At 40.8% G+C, this 26,661-nt stretch overlaps 1 protein-coding gene across 5 annotated transcripts in view; it reads left to right on the top strand.

Moving 5' to 3' along the window:
* Positions 1-26,661, top strand: part of MDN1 (midasin AAA ATPase 1) — a 153,657-nt gene that overhangs the window by 63,381 nt on the left and 63,615 nt on the right. For 3 of the 5 annotated variants that reach the window (XM_067011468.1, XM_067011466.1, XM_067011469.1), the window contains 19 exons: positions 541-685; positions 2,479-2,608; positions 6,536-6,754; positions 7,413-7,610; positions 9,114-9,322; positions 10,033-10,155; positions 12,031-12,228; positions 13,298-13,405; positions 13,766-13,954; positions 16,208-16,297; positions 16,391-16,654; positions 16,804-17,065; positions 20,373-20,532; positions 21,774-21,890; positions 22,826-23,034; positions 24,039-24,187; positions 24,537-24,751; positions 25,151-25,371; positions 26,196-26,309. In XM_067011468.1, coding sequence (XP_066867569.1) covers positions 541-685; positions 2,479-2,608; positions 6,536-6,754; positions 7,413-7,610; positions 9,114-9,322; positions 10,033-10,155; positions 12,031-12,228; positions 13,298-13,405; positions 13,766-13,954; positions 16,208-16,297; positions 16,391-16,654; positions 16,804-17,065; positions 20,373-20,532; positions 21,774-21,890; positions 22,826-23,034; positions 24,039-24,187; positions 24,537-24,751; positions 25,151-25,371; positions 26,196-26,309 — 3,320 coding nt within the window. The remainder of the gene's footprint in view (positions 1-540; positions 686-2,478; positions 2,609-6,535; positions 6,755-7,412; positions 7,611-9,113; positions 9,323-10,032; positions 10,156-12,030; positions 12,229-13,297; positions 13,406-13,765; positions 13,955-16,207; positions 16,298-16,390; positions 16,655-16,803; positions 17,066-20,372; positions 20,533-21,773; positions 21,891-22,825; positions 23,035-24,038; positions 24,188-24,536; positions 24,752-25,150; positions 25,372-26,195; positions 26,310-26,661) is intronic. The other 2 variants (XM_059083214.2, XM_067011467.1) reach the window with 1 other exon arrangement.

Below are 26,661 nucleotides of genomic sequence, written 5' to 3'. Positions count from 1 at the left end.
AAAAAAAAAGTATATTACTAAAAGTAAAATAAATGGAAATAAGCCAGGGGGGATAAAACGAAACAGAGACTTCCCCGGCAGTCCAGTGGTTAGACTCCTCACTTTCACTGCCGAGGGCCCTGGTTCATTTCCTGGTTGGGGAACTAAGATCCCTCAAGCTGCCTGGTCAAAAAGAAAAAAAAAACAACCCAAAACTGAAAACCTCAGATCAGTGTGAATCTTGATGAATTACCTGTGTTTCTCTCTTTATCGAGGTATAATTTACATATCATGAAATGTACCTGTTTTAAATGTATAATTCAATAAGTTATTTTTTTTTCTTTCTTTTTTTTGTGGGGGGGTTGTTTCTTTGTGTGGGGGAGGCTGGGGAGTTGGGGGGTGGCCACGCCGTGTGGCTTGTGGAATCTTAGTTCCATTAACTAAAGTGAAAGCTCAGCAAAGGAGATGACTTTTTTTTTTTCCTTTTTGAGACCACTGAACGCCACAAAATAGAATACAGAAGACTTTTCTAATTCTCACGTTCTCCAATTTTTCTTCTAGTGTCCTCGAAGTGGAAAAGTCTCTGTTATTAGCTGAGAAAGGCAACCTAGAGGACAAGGATAATGAGGTAGAGCTGTTGACTGCTGGGAAGAAATTCCGTATCTTGGCAACCATGAACCCCGGAGGTGACTTTGGGAAAAAGGAGGTAAAACTGTGTTCTTGAAGCATAATTTTTTTCTGCCTTTTGACCTCAGCTCACTGTACCCGTAAATACAGTATGTAAAAACGTGTCTGGAATTTTATGTTGGGTAAAAACTGAGTAAAAGATAAAAATCCAGAGAGAGCCATTATAAGGTTGAAGAATAATTCTGACAGATAAAACATTTCCTTATTTGACATTTCCCTTTTGTATGTGCCTGAAATTTCATTATTTCAATCACTTTGCCTGGCTTTTTACATATGTTAAGGTAACAAAGTCTCATGAGAGCTCTGTGTGGAAGTTATTACGCTAGTTTTATGGATGAGAAAAATTGAAACTGAAGTTTATTCCCACGTTCTGCTTCTAGAGTCTACTCTGTTAAACACGAGAGTGGTGATATGAATGACTTAAAGTGACAACGAAGCAGTCACAGCCAGGATCCTTTCCTGGTTTTGCAGGTGGAGAGTATCTGTTCTCTCGGGTTATGTGGGTCACCCTCAGACTGTTGGTAAAGGAAAGGGTGAGGGTGATTTCTTCTCTTCAGAAGGTGGTATGAGGGTCCCCCAAGCCCCATGGCCTCCAGGCTCATGAAGCCTCTCAGTGGAGAAGTCTGCGTTGTGTGTGGGACCCTGGTGTGTTCAAGTTAGGCAAAGGGTAGTGTGGTAGTAGGTCAGGGTGATGAGCGGAAACGGGTTGATCGGGGGTGAAAGCAATTAAGATTCTTGGTAACTTGGTGGCTGCCTGAAATGTGAAAATGATATTTAGGGCCTGATTTTCCTCAGTAGCATAAGAAGAAAGATGATCACTGTGCTTTGGGAAATGTACCGAAGGGAAGAAATAACATACACCACAGTTTCAAAGTATGAAAACAGGCTCTGTGGCACGTGGAAATAGCACAGAAAGATCTGATTTCAAGGTTGTACGTGTTAACTTGCCCGTCAGGTTAGCTTAAGTTTTTTTTTAGACAGAGATTGCCGGCTTTTACCGAAGGGAAAGCTAGCTTTTGGTTCTGCCTGCCTTGTTGCAGAGGGAGGTGGGATCCTGGAACCATGGTCCTCCTCAGCCGGGATGGTGCTGAGCAGCACATGCACACCCCTGGGGCCTTTGCTGAGCTGCTCCTGAGTCCAGGCGTTGTTCCTGGTCCTGCTGTGCTAGACCGGGTAGGCGAAGGATGGAGTTGATCTGTCCAGTAAAAGAAAATCGTTGGTGAACTTTTGTGAGCGGGTGTTATCTGACCTAGGGGGAGGGTAGGATGAATCCAGACTGAGGGCAAAGGCCCTGAGACTGGAGGACTAAACAGTTCTTTGTCATACAAGAGGTAAATATATACCTGTTTGCAATTTCACTCCCTTTGAGCCACATCAGAGTTTTCTCCTTCTACTTCAGACAACTCTCCCCCATGGGAAGATAGCGTTTATTTTCTCCAAACCACCAGTCAAGTAGCTGAAGGGAAAGTAAAGGGAAGGGCCTTTGCTTAGGGGAAAGTGTTGGGGTTTGGGAGTCATCTACTGGGGCTAAATCCTTCTTGCACCATGGACTCTATAAGACCTTGAAGTTCTCTACCATGATCATAAAGAAAGGGGTGGTAGTACGAGCTCAGGGAGTATGGTGGAGATAATGAGATGACATGTGGAAGGAGCCACACAAATAGGTGTTCAGTGAATTATAGACAGTAGTAGAGGTGATAAAAGAAGCATTGGCTACTTGCCACATTCACAGCCAGCATTCATTCAAAGGATTTGTTTTCTGGCTTTCCTCATAAGGTATTAAATTCACATTAGAATTTGTGTTCTTTGTAGCTGTCTCCTGCCTTAAGAAACCGTTTTACAGAAATATGGTGCCCTCAAAGCACAAGCCGTGAAGACTTAACTCAGATTATCAGCCATAATCTTCGTCCAGGATTGTCTCTGGGCAGAACAGATCATAAAGGTGAGAGTGTTCGGGGGGTGGGTGTGGGTGTGTGTGTTGGAGGGAGGGGAATAGCATGTTTAGCAGTAGGTGTGTATGGCCTGTTCTGCGGAGAAGTGATAACAAGTAGAGAGAGCTAAGGAAAACGTGATACTAGCCTGTTGCCCTCTACCTAAGTATCCCTTCTTCACCTTGCTTCCATCACCGGATTACTACGTTTTAGCTTTCTGATTGTTTCACCTGCCAGCCATCTTTATATATAAGGCATATTTGTTGGCTAAAGATAAGGGAATGTGGTTTAAATTTTAATCATTACCACCGTTAGAAGATGTTCATAGAATTTTAAACTGCATTTCTTTAGTAGTTGTCAACTAATTTATTTTTTCACTTTAAAGTTTTCCTTTTATTATGAAAATTTAAAACACAAGGAAAATAGAGTAGTATTTTAAAAACTCCCATAGACTTGTAATCTAGATTTAATAATTCTTAAAATATCCAGTAAGAGCCAAAACATTTATTATACAGTTCTTTTTTTTTTTTTTTTTTTTCCCCAAATTGAGCCTAGATTGCCCTGATTAATCCCATATTCTGGGCATTGAATGGGCTAAATTTAGGACCTAGATCTAGTTCTAAGCCTTAATACAAACCCTAATACAAGTAGTTTTTTGGATCATTTTGCCTCTCTGTCTTAAAGACTGTAAAAGGATGTCTGCTTCTTTGAGATTGAGGTTCATGGATATGTTCAGCTTTTTAAAGGCATGCTAAAGCACAGCTTCAAAAATAGGTAGGATGGCTGTGGAGAGTAGGTGCATGGATCCCAGCCTCATCTGTAGTATATTAGGAAAGATTGGCTCTTTAGTCACCTGAGCACAGACTTCCTTTTCCGGAGGGCCTTTACGGAACCTCAGTATTCACAGGTGTACACAGTGCTGTCTGAACAGCTGGAGTTTCCCTGGCTCCACCAATATCACAGCCACTCAGTGGTGCAGACTTGACTAAGCCTGCGATTCCCAAACTCAACCTGGACAACTTGTTTGAATACAGCTTGCGGGGGCCCTGCACCCAGGGCTTCTGATTCAGTCGGTCTGGTGTAGGGCATGAGAATTTGCCTTACTAATAAGTTCCCAGGTGGTCCAATAATATTGGTCTATAGCCCACACTCAGAACCTGACTTACCTTGGTTGTGTGCATTGGTGCATTTATGGTGAAAATTCAAGTAAAAAGAGGAGAAGACAGAAATTGTTAAGCTGGCATGGTTTGTCTTTCGGCTCTGGGTTGGGACTGGGTCCCCCAAGGAAGTAACCTCTGAATCTCCTGTGGGCTGCTTACTCTTCTGAGCTACTTGGATTGTGATAAGAATGGCGGAGGCTGCAACTGCTGTTAAGCTGCCACGTTTGCTGCATCATCAGTGCTTTTCATGTTTAACTGAGCAGACGGTTCCTCCACAGGGCATAAGCACTGGGACCCCTAGAACTTACTCTGAGCCTTACGGCTTGTCCTTAAGGAGCTTGTTTACTCCATGCTTTCCAGGCTGCATGGCAGCAGACTTTCCTGGGGAGGCATTGGAGACCCTGAGGGAACATGGAGCATGAGGGAGAAGTGGCTTAATAATTTATATCAGTTTTTTCATTTGGAAATGGATCAGGGTGGCACAGAATAAAAACATTTTTTAAATTGTGTAATATAAAACAGGAAATTAGGGAATTCCCTGGCAGTCCAGTGGTTAGGACTCTGTGCTACCACTGTAGGGGGGCACAGGTTCGATCCCTGGTTAGGGAACTAAGATCCCACAAGCTGCACACTGCCCCCCCCCCCAAAAAAAAAAAAAAAAAAGGAAACTAGACATAGCTTTTCTCCAGATTTTCTTTAAGGATATATATGATTCATTGAATTTAATATTTCAACTATTATGGATTCTAAATTGAATTCTGAGCCTATTTAGGGTATTTAAGATATATTTACTGTATCATCTTAATGAAAATATAAATACCACTGTGGGTACCACTTACTTTCTCTATTATTTTTGGTTCACAAATCTCTATAGTAGTATTATAACATACATTGATAATATAACAAAAAAAGATTCTGTAATGAAATCTTTTCTATATTTGATGTATTGATGAAATTGATGTATTTTTAAAAAATTGAGGGCTTCCCTGGTGGCGCAGTGGTTGAGAGTATGCCTGCCGATGCAGGGGACGCAGGTTTGTGCCCTGGTCTGGGAAGATCCCACATGCAGCGGAGCAGCTGGGCCCGTGAGCCATGGCCGCTGAGCCTGTGCGTCCAGGGCCTGTGCTGTGCAACGGGAGAGGCCACATTGATATCTGAAGGGCATGTGAGCTGCTTTTTCCATTCTCAAACTTTCATTGACCAATATTTCTCAAAGCATTCTCTTTTCCTTAAAATGACATATTGTTCAGAGCTTTTCTTTGAATTGTATTTCTAGAAGTAGAAGCAAGGAACTTCCGAACTCCCATTAGTTGTGGCCAGATTGCTCTCCAGAAAGTTGGCCCCATTCACAGTGCTGCCAGCAGCTTACTTAGTTCCCCGACCAGGGATTGAACCCGGGCCCCAATACTGAGAGCGTCGAGTCCCAACCACTGGACTGCCAGGGAATTCCTGTCATTTTTTTCTTTTTAAACACAATGAAATCTGTTATTTTATCCTTAATTTATCCTTAATTTAATGGGTGTTGTAAAATTTCATTTTCTTTTATTACTAGTGAATGGAGCATTCTCTGTAGTTTATTTTAAAATAACTTATTTTGTATATTTTTGGATAATATTCCTTAATATATTTATCATGTAGGTTTCTCTTTTGTTATCTTCAATATTTGTTGTTAAAAATACATATATGAACCCATCCCATCCATTTTATCTCTGATGATCTTCTAGTTCTTTAATAGTCATGATTTAATTCCTCTCTATTAATGGATAAATTATTTCATTTTCCTTAAGTCCTTGATTTACCTCAGATTTTTTCCACTCTGAAATGTGGATCCAGGTACTCATGTTTAACATCTAGCTTTTGAAACAGTATTTAATTTCTTTCCTCTTGTTACTAGACTTTCCCCCATGAGGACATGTCATTTTATGTTCTTTCTTAAGATTTGTGTTTTTTTCTGTAATTAGTATTTTTCTTCTAACCAGTTTGCAGTGTAGCTTGAAAGCTGTTACTGTATAGTCTACTTTTTATTACAGCAGTACCGATTCCTCCCTATCATATTTTCTTTTTAAAAAACATTCCTTGGTATTCATACTTTTTAGATAAATGTTTACTATTGACTTCAGAAGTTATATGAAGTACTCTACTAAATTTGATTGTCATTGCTTTGAATGTCTGTGTATGACTTAAGTACTTTGTTTCCAGACAAATATTTTACAGTATGAAATTGTGAAAATTAGAATAGTCATTTACTTGAATCACGAAACATAATTTGTGAGTCCTCTAATTTGCTAAATTGTGATTGATGAACAGATGGACCAAACAAACAAAAAACTTATACTAAATGCCGCTGAAATCATGATAATCCCCATTCCACTGAATCCATTAAAAATATAAAGAAATCTGTGTGTTTTCTAAAATCATTGTGTCTTGTCTTCAAAATTGTATCTGAACATGAACCAAATGAATATTTCTTTGAGCTGTTTTCAGGGCGCTTCCTTAGACTTTAATTCTCAATGTTTTCTTTCTGGTGTTTTTTTGTTTGTTTGTTTTGGTAGGGGTAGAATGCTGTTCTTGAACCCTATGGGAATGTGATTAAAGCCGTGGACCCCATTTGCTTAGAAAAAGTATTAATGTACATTCACAAAAATTTGCATATAATCTCATGAAACGTAGATCCCTTTTAAACCATCGATGGGCCCCATCGATGGGCCCCAGGTTGCAAATCCCTGTCCGGAGTCTTCCCAAACAGCAAATACCTTTGCTTTCTTGTGTGTGTCTTAGGGTCTGACATAGCTGAGGTGATGCTGGATTTCATTGACTGGCTGACCCACCAGGAGTTTGGCCGAAGGTGTGTGGTCAGTATCAGAGATATCCTGTCCTGGGTTAACTTCATGAACACAATGGGGGAGGAAGCTGCTTTGAAAAGTCCAGAGACCATCTCCACAGTGACATCTTTTGTCCACGCCGCCTGCCTGGTGTACATAGATGGAATAGGTTCAGGTATGTTGTCTGTTCGCTGGTGAGAACAAGGGGTCAGGGTAGAGGGGACTGTGAGGTGGAGCAAGCCCAGGCCTCTGAGCCCAGGTACCTTTAACATTTCCAAGACTCACAGTGGCTCTCTTGTTCTTTTACTCTTTTTGAGAGGCGATTGGTGCAAAAGATACACGAAAACTTTTCATTGCTTATAGACCAGGGGTTTAGTAAATGTGAAGTAGTGATTATGATAGAAAGAAGACTGCTGGGAATGCTCTCGCTCCTGAAGAACTTAACATGACATTTCTTAACTCAGTCATTTAGAGTTAACAGGCCTGAATCCTGTAGTTTAAGTTTACTACAATTTTATTAAATTTAATGTTTAAGTTTTTTTCAGCCATGAAAATTAGAAATACAAGCCCACATGACTAAAAGTACCGTAGTAGTTACTCTTTTCTCCAGACTGATTTCTCATGGAGTGACTGGAGTGCTTTACTGAATAAGCTGCTGCTGAATTGATGACGTGACAGTTGTGGGGAGAGGGAAGTCACACTCCTTCTTAGGGCTGCTTATACTAGCAATCGTATTTTGGCTGTGATTCAGGAGCCTGTCCTAGAGTTCCTGCTGAGTGGTTGTGAAGCTGGGTGCCCTGCTGTTGTTTGATGGACCGATCCTCTTCCTTTAGGGGTAACTTCATCTGGGTTTGGTACAGCTCTCTTGGCTCGCAAAGAATGTCTGAAATTCCTAATCAAGAAACTTTCCAAGATCGTCCGACTTACAGAAAGTCAGAAAAACGAATTGAAGATGTATGACAGACTCAAAGCCAAAGAATTCACTGGGATAGATAACCTTTGGGGAATTCATCCATTTTTTATACCAAGGGGTAAGAATGATTTTAAATAAATAAGATTCTCTTCTTGTGGTTTACAAATACTTGACCTTTATTGTGACTTTTAACTTTAGTATATCATGATTACTTTTGAACTAGTTATCTGAGTTAGAATCTGACTTGGCATAATCATAATTGTGTGAGTGGTTAAAAATATATGACAGGCATATAAAAATAGGAGAAAATACAGTCTTTAACACACGAGTAAATTGTCCCATAAAAATGCATTTATATGTTTATTATTTGGTGCTCAAAACAAGACCTTTCCTACAGTGGTAATTCAGCCCATAATGTTTCAACTATAGAACTTTATCACCTTTTACAAAAACAGTTTTGTGAACCCTTGAGGGCAGGTGTCATTCATCTTCCTGTCCCTGGCATCTGCCACGTAGCTTAGCAGTCATAAGCATTCAGAGGATGTCTGCTGAGTGAGTGAATGGATGAATAAATGAGTGATTAAATAGGAAATGCAGGTGGATTTCAGTTCTAATCCTTGCTCTTATTAGGTTGCCTCTGTCAAATATTTAAATGAGGTAGTTATATTAGATATCTTTCCAGGGCACTCTGGATTTTTCGGATTGTTGCTTCTCTATCAGAGTCATCTATTTCTTGTCCCTGCTTTCCTCTCTGTGTCAAGAATTGTTGAATGCCCGGAATGTGTAGAGGTGTAGTGGCAGTTAGCGGGGGTTCAGTGGTGAACTAAACCAGCCCATCTTCCGGGCTGAATGGAAATTGCCCCTTTCCCTCTCCCTCTTCAACAGTGCTGTCCTCATCCCTGATGGGCCCCCCCGTGATCTAACCATTAGATCCCTTCCCTAAGCCATCATGGTAGTATTCAGTTCTCTCGTGTAGGAGCTGTGTGCTCGTGGCCTGGGACTGGGGTGGTCCTTGCTTCTGCTTCCGTAGCTGAGGTGATAAATGTTTTCCTAGCCCCACTGCCTCCAGACTGATATACCAACAGCTTCTACCAGGAGACATAGTGGCATAAATATTAAGCCCTCTAAGACTTATTAGTCCTGCACTTACTTCAGCTATATTATGGGTTAAGGATGCATCCTGAATTGTCTTGGTGGCCTAAAAACCTTGGATGAAATTGTTTATACGGGCTTATATGCCAAGTTTCCACTTGACTTTTAGGAAAATAGAAGTATAAGGTAAATTGTACAAGTACATATAGTAATTCCAGGTGTAGGTTGTGAAAGGAAAGATGTATGCTTGCAGTTTCGACCTATACGGGTATGTATAGATGTAGGTGTAGGAAGTGCCGAGATCTGTGTAGTAGGCACAGTTGAAGAAAGTATGCTGCTGGCTCTTCCTGGAAAGCATTTCGTGGACCCAAAAGTGAGGAAATATCAAAATAGGGCTAAGCGTTTTCACCACAGATGGTACTTCACTGACTGACAGTCTACTTGGGGGATTCTTTTAATCTCCAGTTGATATATGTGTATGATTTGGTGATGTCCAGCTTATACGTGGCTTTTCTTTTCTCCACTTCAGGACCTGTCTTGCACAGGAGTAATATCGCCGACTATGCACTCAGCGCAGGCACCACAGCTATGAATGCCCAGAGGCTCTTGAGAGCTACAAGACTGAACAAACCTATCCTCTTGGAGGGCTCCCCTGGTGTGGGCAAGACGAGCTTGGTGGGAGCCTTAGCCAAGGCTTCAGGCAACACTCTTGTCCGAATCAACCTGTCCGAGCAGACGGTAAGCTTAAGTCATGCTCCACCTGATGGGGGTAGGTGTAGGGAGTAATGTTTTTATCTGTTTATAGAGCTTTCTAGTCAGAAATAATCACCATGTCAGAACCCCAGATATTTCATGGTGATAAAGACCATAGCAACATGACCCACAAACCTAATTCTCCTTTTGTGTTCATTAATAGATGACACCTGTAGTATTATTCTCTCTGGATGCTTTATTGTAATCCTGTTTTGAGAGAGAATCGCTCATTTCAGTTTTTATTATAATACAGTCTCTCTCTATTTTTGTCCTTTCTAAAAATATTAATTACAGATAAAATGACCCTTTAAACAATCTTAAGAAAATATGGGACAGAGATGACAAATAATCTCCTGGGACGGGGTCTGGGAGGAGGGCCTGGGCATTGTTTTTGTTGTGCGTGGTTTTGGTTTTTGTTTTTTAAGGTCACCAGTTTATTTCCAAGTACATCCAATGTTGAGAACTTTTGATCTAGAGCTGCAGTTGATAGATGCTTAGACTGTTGGGATGATAAGACGCTTGGGGCATGTCCGGGCTCCTGGTAAAAAGTTCTGGGATTGATTAGTTCTGTCTTGGGGGTAAGACTAAAAAGTGGTACAGGGCCTAAGGATTTACCATTTTATGTTTGGGGTCTTGGGATATAGTTAATTTCCTATGTAATGTTGGCCTTACCCCATTTCTTCCTCCTCTCAAAGGACATCACAGACCTGTTTGGAGCAGATCTACCTGTTGAAGGTGGCAAGGGAGGAGAGTTTGCCTGGCACGATGGCCCCTTGCTGGCAGCCCTGAAGGCAGGCCATTGGGTTGTGTTGGATGAGGTGAGAGGACGGCCCATTGTGCCAACGTGGGACCACAAGTGTGAGAGACGGGGGTGGGGGCAGAACTTTTCGAGGCTTGAGGGCATTTCGCAATGGATGATCGTGCTCTTGGCTCGTAAAGGCAGATTCCCTGATGAAACGAATCCTCCGTGGTCTCTTTTACGAATAAGAAAAGTCACTCGTCAGAAAGCGTATACAGAACTGCCCCCGTGTGTAGGGTTGGCCAGAAAGTTCGTTTGGGTTTTCCCACAGCATCTTACAGAAAACCAAACAAACTTTTTGGCCAACCCAGTATAACCTACAAACTCTCCTACTTTCGTGAGCTAGCCTCCAGAAAATGTGCCTCTTCACTAGTTTTATGCTCTAGTCGCTGGCAGGCTTTGCTGTGTTTGTATTTATTTTCAGAGATAAACATAGTTTACAAATAGTGCCAACCACCCCATTTCAGCAGAGAGGCTGGGGAAAGTTATAGTAGGAAGAGACATAGAAAAAGGGTGAGAAAATGGTCAGTGTTATATGTGCGTTAATTATTGGGATAAATGGGAGAAACTAATGACCAGAAGAACAGAGCACATCATGAGACATGTGATAAGTGCCGAATCTCTGTGACTGACAGGCAGCTAGAGAGATGTGGAGAAGTGATGCACAAAATAAAACATTGAAGGTTGTGGCCAAAGGATTTGAGTTCGGGATGTGCAATGTCAGTTCCTGAAAAGGCGAGCAAGTAGTTGTGTAGCTTGAATGATTTGAGTGATGAAAGTCCACAGATGACTTTTGACACAGGCCCCAGCAGGTTCCCTAGATTCAGACCCCCCTTGCATCTGCAGTAAGGGGGATGGATTCCTTTTCTGCTGAGCTGCTTCCTAATTACCAGATATTAAAGAGAAGGGAGGGTTTTGGTTTTTGTTTTATTCCCCCCAGGTTTTTTTGAAAAAGATATGTGATAGAATAATCATCAGCCAGGAAGGAAAGAGTGCCTTGTTTCAAAGCTAGAAGACTACTGACTGTAGTAGTCATATTTTGTGGAAATGCACAAAGGGACTGCAAGGCATTCTGGCCTTGCAGTCACACATAAGAGCACCTTTTAGAACTTGCCCCGTATGTGGGTATATAGCAGAGTTTGTGTTTTGAGTGCTTATGTAAACATGACACTTGAAATTCTAATATAATCTGATATTTGGCCCATTTGCATTTTACTGATTCACATTTCACAGTTGAATTTTTCCATGTTACCTAAAAACCACCCATACTTCACATCCCTGAGCCCTGAACTCAGCATCTGAGGACCCCCATTCAGCTCTTTCCATTTCTGGCTCCCACACCCACAAATCCTCGTGTCTGTTCTTATTGTTCACAAAACTGTGGCATAGTTAGATCTACTTTATGTAGTTTATATCGTGACTTTGAAGCCCATTTGGGGAGTTTATTCAGTATTTGAGCTGGGAAGGATGTTTATGTAAGTATGTAAAGAGCTATTTTACTTTACCTTAAAAAAATCCCAGAGCGAAAGTGAGATATCTTTGTATTGGAAAATTTCTTTTGTAAGCTATGATTTATAAAGTAGGCCAATATAGGAGCAGATAATGGATACAGTTTTATTTTTGAGACTAATTTAACTGCTTTAAAAAAATTTAACCTACATACTCAGTTTACTTAAAAATTATTGCTATTTTATACACCCCAAATTTCTCTAACATATATATGAAATAATAGGAGGAATACACATCAGTTTCAGCTTGAGAAGCAGAATGTTACCAATGTTTGAACTCCTTCCCCCTTGAGGATAAGACTACTTTTTGTGCATATTATTCTTTTGCTTTTTGTAACAGCTATACAGCATATAAAATAAGTATATGCTCTTTCTTCTCTAAATAGCTTAACCTGGCTTCACAGTCAGTCTTGGAAGGACTCAATGCTTGTTTTGACCACCGAGGAGAAATCTATATTCCTGAATTAGGAATGAGCTTTCAAGTGCTGCATGAGAAGACGAAGATTTTTGGTTGTCAAAATCCTTTTAGACAAGGAGGCGGAAGGAAGGGCTTACCCAGGTCTTTCCTAAATAGGTTTACTCAGGTAAGATTTGCTCTTGCCCCCAAAACCAAAGGTGGTGTCAGGGGCAATAATACTGCTGACACATAGCTGTGAGGGTGCCCACTATGAGAATGAGACAGGCTCAGTGTAATGATCTGCTTCTCGATTTCATATCTTTATATGTTGGATATCAATGTGACTGATTCCCATAATCACTTCTCTCCTGCTATGAATCCTTTATCTTAGGTCTCAGAGGACCTGGTATGTTATCAGTTGGAGGAAAGTAAGATGACCACCATCTTGAGGATTCTATTACTGTGCTCAGAGATTAAGGCCAATCTTTGACCTTTTCAAGTGTATTTGTGATCTGTTAGAACATTAAAAGATTATTTTATAATGAAAATGCATTTAAATCTAAGTAAAATAAAGTATAAAAAACTACCATGAAGAAAAAAACCCAGTAATCTCCATACCAAAGTCAACCAGTATTAATAGTTGGTATCTTTTCTTATTACCTTAATTCTCATTTGCAGCAGAAGGTGTGTGTGTGTGTGTATGTGTGTGTGTGTGTGTATACACGTAGGCTTACATGTTTTAACATCTTTTTTCAAAGTTTGGCTAATGTAGTGGCTTGGAAATGCTTCTAGATGTTAGCTCTCTTTTATGCCCCCACCCCTTGATAATTAAGAATTTACTGAGTATCTTTTAAGAAATTTATTATGAAAAATTTCAAACATATTGAAAAGTTGATCAGATTTTAAAATGAATGCTCACATACCTACCATCTGGATTTTTTAGAGCGTTTTACATAATATATAGGAAATTAAAATTACAAATATACTTAAAAAAATTACTTGCACGTCTTTCTCTAATTCACTAGAATGAAGCTAACAAGGAAACCCTCTTTTGCTCTATATTTCAAAGATTTTATGTGATTCCGTATCCTAAAAATGCAAGAAAAGAAATTTCTATAACTGAAATATATATATATTACTGAGGTATTAACTACTTTGGTGTTAAATGAAAATTTTACATAAGTCATGGTAGTCATTTCTGGTGTTTGGTAAAGAGAAACGATGGCATTTTTTCATGTTATTTTTGGATTTTCTAGGTCTTTGTGGATCCCCTTACAGTAATAGACATGGAGTTCATCGCCAGTACTCTGTTTCCAGCCATTGACAAAAGTATTGTTAAAAAAATGGTTGCTTTCAACAACCAAGTAAGTACCTACACCTATTATTTGTTCTTTGTTTTTCTGATGTTCTCATTTTCTCAACGTGGAACACTAAATTACCAGTCTCCGTAACTAAGATAAATCACATAGACTTCTAAAAGTTTCTAGTGGAAGGCAAGCTACTCATTTGAGGGTTACAGTAATTCAGTTCTGTTGCATGTATCGTTGTCAATGCTTACAGTGTATTCCTGGCATTGAGAAGTCTGGGTTGGGAGAAGGAGACATCTGAATCAAGCCTGTTACTCTCTGTTTTGGATTATGTATGCATTCACAGTACACTGATAGTACTTAATGCAGTGCCTAGCAGTGGGACATGCTTTCCCAGTAAGGGTATTTTCTTTTTAGATTGATCATGAAGTGACTGTCGAGAAGAAATGGGGGCAAATAGGAGGACCCTGGGAATTCAACCTCCGGGACCTTTTCCGCTGGTGTCAGTTGATGCTAGTTGACCAGTCCCCTGGGTGTTACGATCCTGGTCAGCATGTGTTTTTGGTCTATGGTGAAAGAATGAGAACCAAGGAAGATAAAGAAAAGGTGAGTTCCATACTTGCTCTTTGCAGTTCTTTCCATCTGTAAGTTGATTTCTTCCTGAGGGACCGAGGGGTGTACTCATTAACAATGCCAAAGCCAGTAAAGCGGCTTGGAAATTTAGAAGTCATGGGAAGAAACTAAACATTCACCTGTCTCAGAGTCTCATAGTGTAGTTTGCTTTGGAGGACACAGTTTGCTTATCCATCTAAATCCCCATGATTGCAGACCTTCTTTAACAGTATTGCCCTCCATTAATAAAGGCTTGGTCTTTATCACCTTTCCAGGCACCACAGTGAGAAGCAGGGGAAGACAGGTGATAACCAGCAGAGGAGGAGGGCTTTCTACTTTTAACTAAATGTCAGATTGCAAAGTATTTTATCTGGAAAGGATAAATAGATGAAAAGAGAGAGGAAATGCTCTATCTAAATGGAAGTAAAAATATCCCTTTGTAAGTAGAAAACAACACCAGAATTTTCAACTTAGTAAACTAATAATGTGTGCATTTTGCTTTGTGTTATTTCAAGTCCAGTTCATGGAAAATTCACAACAGTTGCAGGTGGGAGGTGCTGTCATGACCTCTTAGAGATGAGGATCCAAGGCTCAGAGTCATGGAGTCTCAGTGCAGCAAGTGGCAGAGCCAGCTCTCCAGCACAGACCTTTCCACTTTGCCTGCTATTCCTTCTGCTGTATCACAGTTGTTTACAAACAAAGTAACTTACAGATTCATGTGAGTTAGAAGCAGTAACCTCCTTACTGATGTGAAGGTGTGGCTGCCCGTGGCACAAGTGACTTTCACACACTTTCATTCTGCTACTAAGAACACGGATCCCCTTTTATGTGGCACCCAGAGTCTAGCCCAGTGCTAACAACTCATTTATCACATGCAAATGGCTTTCAGGATGTTAGGACAAGATGTTCAGTTAGTTTTGTTTTTTTTCCACAAATTTTAATTAACTTGTCATCAGCTAGTATTTTAATGTCTTCCTCCACTTACTGGCTACAGAATGTTAACTGTGGCAGGACTGGCCAGTGTTGAGTAATTGATGTTCGTCAGCTGGTGAGTCACTGTAGGGTGTGAAAGGTTTCCATCACTCCTCCAATTCAGTTGCTGTAGTTGACCAAATGTTTTCTGAGGGGGAAAAAAGCTAAGTAAAATAATAATAGAAGAAGAGAGGCTATAAAAGTATTTGTAATTTTAACTCTGGTATAATATCAGGGTGAGGAGAATGGTATGCTGTAGAGTGGGATATAAGGTCAGAAATCGCCTGGACCAAGGAGTAGGTGGTGGGAGCATTTTCTTCTGTGCTGCTTTTAGGCTTTTACTCAGTGTTTGATACTCATTATGATTTTATCTTTGTTGTTTTTATTTTCTGACTTCAGTCCAGTATACACTGATTAGTATGAATATTGCTGCTTTGTTAGAAATGCACAGCTTGTTGTAAATATTTTGGGTGGCTGGAATCTTTGTGGCTGCTATGGGCTAAATTAGTGTTTTTTACACACCCTTATCTTTTCCCCTCCCCAGCTCCTCTTAGATTAAAAAAAAAAAATGCAAAAAAGAAGTACAGTTAACAGGACATTTTTAACAGTATTGCTGCTAAGGAAGGGATAAGTGACTGTAAATAATCAGTCAGAGAAATTACTTTGCTTGTCCTCTGTACGTAAACATTTAGAAAGATAACAGTGATTTTGGAGTCAGACAGGCTTAGATTTGAAATCAGTTACCACCCGTGGGCAAATCATATAACTCTCATGAATCCCCTAATCCATATCTATAAAATGGAAATGGAAATACCTATTTTGCAAGGGTATTAGGATCAGAAATAATCTATTAAAGCACCTAATATAATGTTTGGCACATGGTAGGTACTCAGGAACCAGTCATTGTTCTTCACAAACTTCATGTTTCTCTTCTCTTCTACCTTCTTTAGGTGGTATCTTGAATGATGAAAGCAAATTCATTTTTCATCTCAAGATTTACCGTAGTTTCTGTGGCTTTAATTTATGGTATAGTCTCACTGGAATCTCAAAATAATTTGAGTTTATGTGATTACTATTTTCTTAAGCTTCACTTTACTTTCATTCTGAAGAATTAAATGCAATCTATCCTTTTTATAAGAAAATTCAAAAAGATAAGGACTCAGAATATTGTCATTCTCCTGTTGTGTTCATGTTTACTGGTATTCATTCTAGAAGGTTTGGCTCAGAATTTGGTGGAGTGGTGTGTGTTTTGACTGTATCATCTTCTTCCTTTAGGTCATTGCTGTATTCAAGGATGTGTTTAGTTCAAAGTCTAACCCATACCTGGGAACCAGACTGCTTCACATCGCTCCCGGCGAAGTTCAGGTGAGGGAGGAGGGCATCCTCGCTCAGTTTTCTGTGGCTTCCGCTGCCCCTCGCAGGCACACTTGTGAAAACTCATCGGCATGTCTTTTTCAGCTGGGCTACTCAGTGCTTTCCCGTGGCAGCTACGTTCCTCCCCCGACCTGCCGGCCCCTGTTGCTCCTGCACCGGTCTTTACAGTCTCTGGAGTCAGTTATGAAGTGTGTACAGATGAGCTGGATGGTCATCCTTGTGGGGCCAGCCTCGGTGGGCAAGACCAGCTTGGTTCAGCTCCTGGCACACCTTACTGGTCACACTTTAAAGATCATGGCCATGAACAGTGCAATGGACACTTCGGAGCTTCTGGGTGGATTTGAGCAGGTAACTGATCTGCCTCTGCATTTTCAGGCAGAACACAATGAACCGTGTGGTCTGGCTGGTGGTCTTCTGTGTTGGTGGTAGCTACAGTAGCAGTGTTCTTTGATTCTGGCCATGGGCTGTGCTGGGTTCACGTGCTCTGGAAATTGCAGGTTGATCTCATCCGGCCGTGGAGGCAGCTCCTTGAGAAGGTGGAGGGCACTGTCAGGGCCCTGGTAAGAGACAGCCTCCTCGTCAGTGCTGACGATGCAGAAGTAGTGCTGCGAGCCTGGAGTCATTTCCTTCTGACGTATAAGCCCAAGTGTCTTGGAGAAGGTGGCAAAGGTGTCACGATGGAGATCGTCAGCAAGCTGGAAGCAGTGTTACTGCTTATGCAGAGACTCAACAATAAAATCAACTCATACTCCAAGGCAGGTATGTGTGTTTGGCTGTGTGTAGCAGACACTTGCCATTGCCCACATAGTGTCCACCCACAGGTAATATATTTGTAAATGCAATGCCCATAATTTTTAAAATGAATTTAATGATTATTAACAATCAAAACTTGGAAATCTTTGTCCTAGGAAATAAAATGAAGCTGATATAAAGTATTCAGAATTGGTGATCCTAAATAAAGGAAACAGGAAAGATTGGTTACTGAGTTTGATTTATTCTGTGTATAATCAACCACAGTGACTTGTATGTAAATTCGGTTTTATTTTTTGTTGGCCTGTTTTTTAAACTTGTTAATAACTTCTCAAGAAATCGTATTTCAAACTGAAGAACAGAAGTCTAAATTGATAGCTAGGTATCTATTTTGTATAGAAGATGGAGGAAGTTCCTCAGTTAACCTGGAAATACACAACTCTCATCTTGTAGTGCAACTTTTTGGGTGGTAATGAGCACGCCTTTAGGGGAGAATTGATGAAAGCTTAAGGCCTGTCACTAAGGTTGTGGTCCTTTCCAAAACCAGCTCTTAACTGTTTATTCCTTAGGCATTCTCAGTTATTCCTTGGGAATAGTTGATTCCTTAGGGGTGAAGAAATGCGACTCCCCTCTTCCCACTGTCTCAACATTGTATCCATAGCAGTGGGTTAGATAGTTTACTTTCTTAGTTAAGACAGTGATTTCAATGTTGTTTTGATCTGTCATTTTCCAATTCAAGCTCACCATTTGAATTTGAAATTCTTTACTCATTCATTCAAATTAACTACTAGATATGTTAATGAAGTCATCCATCACTTTATATATTTTTAAAAGATAGGTATTGTAAAACTTATCATTGAGGTTTGAATTCCTACTGAGTGGTGGACGCTATGTTAAATACGTTTACTTTTAACCCTCACAACAACACCACATTACAAGGAAAAATGAACCCCATTTTATACATAAGGAAATGGATGCTCATAGAGGTAAAATAACCTGCCCAATAACCTTCTTGTTACCAAGTGGTTAGACTACGTTTGGGCTCCAGTCCTCTCTGACTTCAAAGCCTGGAATCTGGTGTGTATGGATTTCTTACATAAGTCTGTTAAAATGTAAATATCTAGGGAAGTTCCTCACAGCCCATCCTCAATACTGCTTTTTTTAAAAAAAATTATTTATTTATATATTTATTTGGCTGCATCAGGTCTTAGATGTGGCATGTGGGATCTTTCGTTGTGGCGCGCAGGCTCTTCGTTGTGGCGCACGGGCTCTAGAGCGCTCTGGCTCGGTAGCTGCGGTGCACGGGCCTAGTTGCCCTGCAGCATGTGGGATCTTAGTTCCCCCGACCATGGGTTGAACCCATGTCCTTCACATTGGAAGGCAGGTTCTTAACCACTGGACCGCCAGGGAAATCCCAATACTGCTTTTTATTTAGGATTGACTTCGTATTGAGTAATTCATTTCTTAGGGATATTGATAGAGTGAAAGAGGCTGGGTCTAAAACAGTTTGTCTACTACTATTTTACTTTTGGTTAAAAATGTCTTTTCTTCTTCTTAACTTTATATCTTTTAATGTCCCTCTGATGAACATGTATGACTTTTAAAATCTATTCTAGTTTCATATTTTATCTTAAATCTTTGTACATGTTGAGCATATATATAATAGCTCTATTAACATCAGAATGCAGCCCTTAGGGACTTAAAGAAGCAAGAAAATATATCTAGGAATTTTTATTAGATTCTGGGCATTTTGAATTTAAGTTGCTAAGTGCTGCATTTTGTTTTTTTGATTCTGGGCGTTTTGAATGTAAGTTGCTAAGTGCTACATTTTGGTTTTTTTGAGGTTTTCTTTGGGGGGAATAAGGCAGTTGAGTTGCTTATGGATCACTTTTATCTTTTCAAGCTTGCACTTAAGCTGTTTAAGGTCAGGTCCGGAGTAACCTTTACTCTAGGGTTAAAGTTAGCCCTGCTCTTGAGGCATGACCCTATGGCATCTCTGCTGAAGGTCCTGTGTGTTCTGTGGAGTCTCTTCACTTTGACTGTTGGGAACTGGAGTGTTGTTCAGCCCTGTGTGAACTCTGGGAATTGTTCAGCTCACAGCTCCCCGGTAACTGTCCTTTCCTTGGAAGTTTTTGCTCATGCTTGTGGAGCTTCAGCCTTCACATGCATGTGTGAAGATTATTATTGAGCCAAAGACTCCAGGAGCCCTCATCTGGATTTCTGGAGCCATCCCTTTGAGTAACTCTTGCCATTTGAGCACCCTTCCCCTCATTCTAGTTGCTGTAGCCTCCCTGAATTCAAGTCTTTGACCTCAGGTCATTGAAGCCTTGGGATCTGTTTGAGTTTCCCCTTCCCACTTTGCAGTCTAGAAATTGCTTCCAGGCAGAAAGCCGGCCATTATAGGACCTCCTTCCCTCAGGTGTCACAGTCCTATACTGTTTTCTGACATCTGAAAGCAGCTGTTTCATGTATTTTACCAGTTCTCTAATCGTTAAACACTGGAAGGTTAAGTCTCAACCTTACTATTCCTTCTTCATGGCTAGAAGCAGAAATCCAACATATATTACCTTATGATATGAAAAAGGGTCAGGAAACAATTTCTTCTCTTTCTTTTTTAAAAAAAATTCATTTATTTTATTTTGTTGGAGTATAGTTGATTTACAATGTGGTGTTTCAGGTGTACAGCAAAGTGATTCAGTTATATATGTACATATATTCATTCTTTTCTAGGTTCTTTTCTCATATAGGTTATCACAGAATATTGAGTTGAGTTCCCTATGCTATACAGTAGGTCCTTGTTGGTTATCTTATATAGGGAAACAATTTCTAATAAGAAAGATCAATTGAAAAAATTCTGGGAAAGGACTATCTAAACTATGAAGCAAATAAATACCGGTTGTTACTGTATATGATATGGTCATTACAAAGGATGCCCTGTTTAATGACACTGATTGCATTGTGCCGACTTAACAGCACTTTCCTATAGTATAAATGCAGTAATAGGTGGAAGACATTATCCTTCCTCATTTGAAAAATTAAAACACATAAAGATAATTTCCCTTCTCCATCACCCTTGAGTCAGCTTTATCTAGCCATTCATTCAGAAAGCTATTTAAGTATTTTCTATCCCCAAACCTAATTTTCTTACTTGTTTTGTTCAAACAAAAATGAAAATCTTTTTGTTTACCCTATTATGAAACTTTAAAGAACTGGGCCAGAAATTTCCAGCCTTCTTTTAATAAACTGTTAGTTTTTTGTTTTGTTTGTTTTTGATTGCCCTGGTTTGAAATTAAATACTGTGGCTGTGATGTTTCAGAGTTTGCCAAACTCGTGGAAGAGTTCCGAAGCTTTGGTGTGAAGCTTATGCAGTCAGCCAGTGGCCGAAGCTGTGGCACTTTCGAATGGGTTGACAGCATGTTGGTTCGGGCCCTGAAGTCTGGAGATTGGCTTTTGATGGACAATGTTAACTTCTGCAAGTAAGGACCTTTTATTCAATCATGAGTGGGTCTGATTGAAATTTGAGATATGCTTGTCAAAGTAGAAACCCAGGTGGAAGTTCTGGTTTTGTTTTTCCTCCCTCCCTCCCTCCCTCCCTCCCTTCCTCTTCATTGGTGTGCGCAGGCGTTGCAGTGCGCTGTCTTCTCATTGCGGTGGCTTCTCTTGTTGCGGAGCACGGGCTCAGTAGTTGTGGCTCGCAGGCTCTAGAGCGCAGGCTCAGTAGTTGTGGCGCACTGGCTTAGTTGCTCTGCGGCATGTGGGATCCTCCTGGACCAGGGCTTGAATCCGTGTCCCCTGCATTGGCAGGCAAATTCTCAACCACTGCGCCACCAGGGAATTCCAGCTCTGGTATTTTTAAGCCACTGTTTTCTTAGCTAGAAACACATCCTCAGCTATATTCTATAGACTTCTCCCAGTGGTGAACAATGGTAGTTAGTTGGTTGTTAAGTTACGATATTTTAGTTCTAGCAGATAGTTTTGAGCTGAACCGAAGGCTAACAAAATTGGATTACTTTTCCAACTAACATCCTTTGAGTTACACCTTTGTATTTAACATCAGAAAGCTTCCTTTTGTTCGTTTTTTTTCTTTCTTTTTTTTGCCATGCCACGCAGTTTGTGGTATTTTAGTTCCCTGACCCGGCAGTGAAAGCACTGAGTCCTAACCACCGGAGTGCCAGGGAATTCCCTGTTAGGGTCATTCTTAAGTACAGATTTTTTAAATGGAGGGTCTGACACAGGGCAGACATTTAGTAAATGTGCATTCAGTGTGTACCACTTGATTCTGAAGTAAGGAAAAGGGCAACTGTACAGTGAGCATAATACAGGTCAGGTGATGGGCTTCTCTACCTGGAACATTTTCAGAATGTTTTGATTTAAAATCCAGTTACCTTTAAATGGATTTGATAATATTGGGAAGTGGGGGAGAGGGAAGGGGAAAGAGAAGACAGTTTTATTAGTTCAGGGAACTTTCTAACATTTTCCTTAATTTATTCAACGAACATTTTGTGTATTTACTGTGTATGAATCACTGGACTGTGTGCCTTGGGGAGTGAGAACGGGTATTGATAGGAAAAGAGATCTTGGAAGAATCACAGTTCTGTACGGGGATGTGATCTGTGCTGAAGGGAAGACATGGGTCAGGCGCAGTGAGAGGCCTGAGCCAGGGCAGCAGTCAGTGTGGCACGCCAGCCTGTTCCCCATTTGGATTCTCTCTATGCAGCCCATCGGTGCTGGATCGTTTGAATGCTTTGCTGGAACCCGGAGGTGTCCTCACTGTTAGTGAGAGAGGAATCATCGATGGGTCCACTCCCACCATAACACCAAATCCCAATTTCAGGTATTTATGCCTCTTAAGTTTGTGCCTCAGAATCTGACAGCCTTGACGTCAGAGGTGACCATTGATTAGGGCCACCTTACGTATCGTATCTGTACACTCAGTCATGAGCGTGTTCGTACATTCATGGATTTAGCAAATATTTACTGAGGCTCTGCTATTTGCCAGGTGCTGGTGTGCTTTGGGGGGCACAGCAGTAAATAAGAAAGATGAGGTCCCTGCCTTGGGTTGGTGGTGAAGGCTGGAAGCAGGGAGACTAGGGACCAGCCTTCTGCAGCTCAGGGGAGAGGTGATAGCTTAGCCTCGGGCGGTCAGGTCAGAGGGGCTTTCTCACGGGCTTGTGGGTTAAGGAAAGGAGGGAGCAGAGACGGCATCTAAGGTTTTGGCTTGAGTAATGGGGTAAAGGGGTACCATTCATTGAGAAAGGGGAGACTGGCAAAGGAGCAGGTTTGGTATGGGGAGGGTTAGCAGCAATCAGCTGTTTAGCTTTGGAGGTAAGTGTGAGCTGTCACATAGCTGGATGCAGAAGTTGATGGACATTGAATGTTACGAAGCTAAGTGTTTCTGGAGAATACACTGCTCCTTTTTCTTTTCTCTGTAGGTGAGTTAGAATAAGTGATGAATTAGCACTGCCTGATGTGGGGAATATCTGAAAGGAAGAATTTTACAGTCCTCAGTACTAAAGGTGCACTGGATATACAATACTTAGTTCCTTAGGAAAATAAGTTTAGAGAAACTGATTTGCTGTAGTGATGCATTTTGGAACTAGAGGATAGAATGCAGATATAAACAGCATCTGTATGTTGAGTTAGCAGTGTCTCTCTTGATGAGCTCACTGAAGATGAGCCACGTGTGATTTGCCCTCACCAGTTGCTGAGCTGCACTGTCAGTTGCACTGAGATTTTGATTTTTTTTCCTTTGAATTGCTATACTACTAGACTTTTCCTCTCAATGGATCCTGTTCATGGAGAAATATCCCGAGCTATGAGGAATCGTGGACTTGAAATCTACATTTCAGGAGAAGGGGACGGGAGCATCCCAGATGACCTGGATCTGAAAGTCCTACTGCACAGCCTTGGGTTGGTGGGGGGCAGTGTGTGTGACATCCTTTTGGCTTTGCACTCAGAGATCCGAAGTGCTGTTGTAGGTAAGGTGCTTGACTTCTAGGCCTCTGCAGGGTTTTCTTCCTCTGGAAATTCATGTTATTCCATTTGACTGCTAGTTCAGGGGTTCTTACATTTAGTGTGCATAGAAATAGAAATTACCGGGAAAGCCTGTTAATGTAGCTGCTCTTGGTACCCTTCTTCCCCAAGAGATTGGGTTCAGCAGGTCTGAGTGAGGCACAGGAATCAGCATGTTAAAGAAGCTTCCTGGGGAATTCTGATGCATGCAGTCAGAGACCCACACTCAGGAATATCTGTACTGCTTTTTGCACTGAGATTGGTGAAGTTTGTCCTGCAAATCTTCACGGTCATCATTGAATCTCCTGAAGGTTGAATAAAGAGGGAGCTTTGAGTTGTTTAAAACAGACAGGTGTTACTTCTTCTAAATGTCCAAATATTCAAGAAAGAGCAGTAATAATGACAATAATGAAAAAATAATGAAATGTTACTTACTAAGTAAGTACTCTGTGTTAGGTGCAATGTTGACTGCTTATCTAGTCCTCACATTAGTTCTGCAAGGTATATTTCCATTTTACAGATAAGGCTCAGAGAGGTGGATTAACTTGTCAAATCCAGACAGTTAATAATGACAGCTGGGATTTGAAAGCAGGTCTGTTAGATTTCAAAGCCCATGGTTCTTTTTGGCACCATGCTCATTTTGCCCCCTTCAGTGTGTGTCAGCTTTAGACCCAAGGGTCTGTGTGGCCAGGCTTTATCACATTAGTAAATGAGTCATCTAGTCACTTCCCCAAAAGGTACTGCTGGCAGAGAAGGAGGGGAGGAGGGCGGAATGGGAGGCAAGGAGTGTGAATGTTCCCACAAGTTCATTGTGTGCTAGTGAGACCCTACAGTCCACTTGGAAGGCTTTCTAAAATAAGTATCTGGGTGGATTGGAGTGGAAGTTTGATGTGAAGGTGAAATTTGCCCATTTTCATTGGACGTTTTTCTGAATCTATTGCTCATGGATGGCGCTATTTCTTCTTTGTAGGTTCTCCAGCGTCCTCATTGTCAACACTCATTCAGACAGCCTTACTCATTGTGCAATACCTACAGCGAGGGCTGAGCTTAGACAGAGCCTTTTCTGAAGCATGCTGGGACGCATATGTCCGCTCCCAGGCTTCACCAGCAAACCAGAAGGTACTGTGAAGTGTTTCACACAGCTTTCTGTGTTATAACATTACAGGTAATAGGAGGAAACTTTATTGGTGGCAACTTTAGTGACCTAAGAGAGCCATCTGCAGTTATGCTCTAACAGAGATCTGGTATCCAGGCACTTTTCTGGAAAATAATGTAAATGTAAATATTCCTTGAAACTTGCCTCTCAGCAGAAAAAGTGAAATTTAGCTTGTAATGTTGTCTATTGAGGAATGTGTCGGAGTGTTGTGAAAGGATCACAAGGGGTCTAGAAAACTACTGTTAGCCTGCTAGTTTTTGGTACGAGCACTTGTGTCTCGGTGCCTGTACACCATGTGTTTTTATCTCCTAGCAGCTTGCGCAGGCTTTACTGGAGAAACACGTTTCTTCTCTGCAAGCACATGAAACCTGGGGCAACACCATTCTTGCCATGGGGCTGTGGCCAGATTCTCTGCCCTCGGCTCTCTCTGCTACAGAAGATTCTCATCTCTCTAAAGTCCGAGGCGATGGACAGATCTTAGCATATTGTCTCAACAGGCTGAGCATGAAAACGAGCAACTGGGCAAGGTTAGTGGAGCCTTGAGCTTCTGTGTCTCTTTGGCATCTTGACTTTTCCTCCTTCCCTTCCTTCCTTTCTTCCTTCTTTCCTTCCTTCCTCCATCCCTCCCTCCCTCTCTCTCTCTTTCTCCCTCTCTCTTTTTTTGATGATAATGGTCATGACCCAGCATATTTGACCAAAATGTTATGTGACCATTTTCCACACAGTTCCACGGTTTGTTGTGATATTGCTCCCTATTTATTATTTATTATAGGTATGTGTTTTAATTGTGCCCCTTTGGAGGGGACTCATGTTATCCCTGTTAAGCTCTTTGATACATTAATTGTAAAGTTATTGTCTTGGTTCTTTGAAATATGAAATGAAGATTTAACCCTAGTACTAACTTTGCCTATTGCAATGAATTTCAGGATTCAGCCTCTTACTTTGCCAGACTTAGAGAAAATTATGCAGTCCTCCCACCCGGAGAGCTTAAAATTCAATTCAGTTGAAATGGATAGTTACTGGATCGATGAACCAGATGCTCTGGCTGTGGCTGTTAAATTGCTCATAGAAAGAGCAACCAATCAAGACTGGATGCTCAGAGTTAAATGGCTTTATCATTTAGCCAAGAATATGCCACAGGGGCTTGGTGAGTAGAGAAACTTAATTTGTGTAATGAGGGAATTTAAGTACACTTACCCGGCTTTAGTAACTCAGCAGTTGTTTTACTCTCCGACTATACTGTTAAAATTACATCCTAGCAGGAAGTTTATGAGTTAGCGTTACTGCTTATATAGCTGCTAAAATATTAAGGAACACATCTGCCCTTAGATGTTCCCTGAGAGAAATTTTTTTCCCCCACGTAATCCTTAGCATTTCAGGATCCATCCAGCTTTCTATCAAATCCAGAAGGAAAATGTACTATATTATGTTACTTTTAAGTTTTTGAACATCCTGCTTTTTTTTTTACTGTACTTACTCTGCTGCACATGCATTCTGTCTGGGAAAGGGTTGCTTTTGGTAAATTTACTTCCCATAAAAGTACATGAGATTCTAATCTTATTTTTGTTCCAGTGCTCTAAGTGGTTGTACTTGATTTCTTTGTACTCTTTTCATTCCAAGAGAGGGAAAAGCAACAGTTAACAACATAGTACAGATTGTAAAGTACAGGAGGTGGAATTTGTTAGTAGAACTTGTTGGCTAAAGTAATAGAGTTTACATGAGTCTTTCTGCTGCACGAGAACTTGTAGATAAGCCAGCGTATGTGTATATTATTGTGTGGTACATGTGATGTCTAAACGTTTAGAGAAAAATTGTATAAATATTTGTATCTGCGGTGTCCTGTGTGATAGCTACTAGCCACAGGTAGCCACTAAAATGTGACATGGCTACTGTGACAGCAGCTATAGAACAGAAAGTTCAAATGGACGGCACTGCTTTAGATGCTAACATTTGCTTCTCCTTCCTCCACAGAGTCAGTACAGATTCATTTGGAAGCCAGTGCTGCATCTCTTAGGAATTTTTACTCAAATTCTCTCTCATCTGGGGTCAGTAATGTCATCAAAATATTACAACCAAATGTAACAGGTACTGCACCTGACTTGATTTCTAGCTCTCAGCACTCTGGGAAACTTGTCCATTGAGTTCATGGGAAAAAGATCTGTAACCATTTTTCTAAAGAAGACTCAGGGTATCCAGATGCAAATTCTGCTGCTTTTTTTGAAATTATGCATTTATTCTTCAGTTTCTGAAAGAGGATGATGACACACAATGTAGTGGGAAGAACACAGTAGTTGGAAGACTGGGCTCCAGTTCCAACTTGGCCACAAACTGGCTTGTTGATTTGGGGCCCATCGTTCACACTTGCTGACTTTGTGTGAAAAATATGGGAATTAAATTCATTCTTCTGGGGTCCTTTCCACTTAATGACTTTCTGTGA

This window comes from Kogia breviceps, chromosome 13 (genome assembly GCF_026419965.1).
Source record: "Kogia breviceps isolate mKogBre1 chromosome 13, mKogBre1 haplotype 1, whole genome shotgun sequence".
NCBI classification, from domain to species: Eukaryota; Metazoa; Chordata; class Mammalia; order Artiodactyla; family Physeteridae; genus Kogia; species Kogia breviceps.
This window is presented reverse-complemented; position numbering and strand designations above follow the sequence as displayed.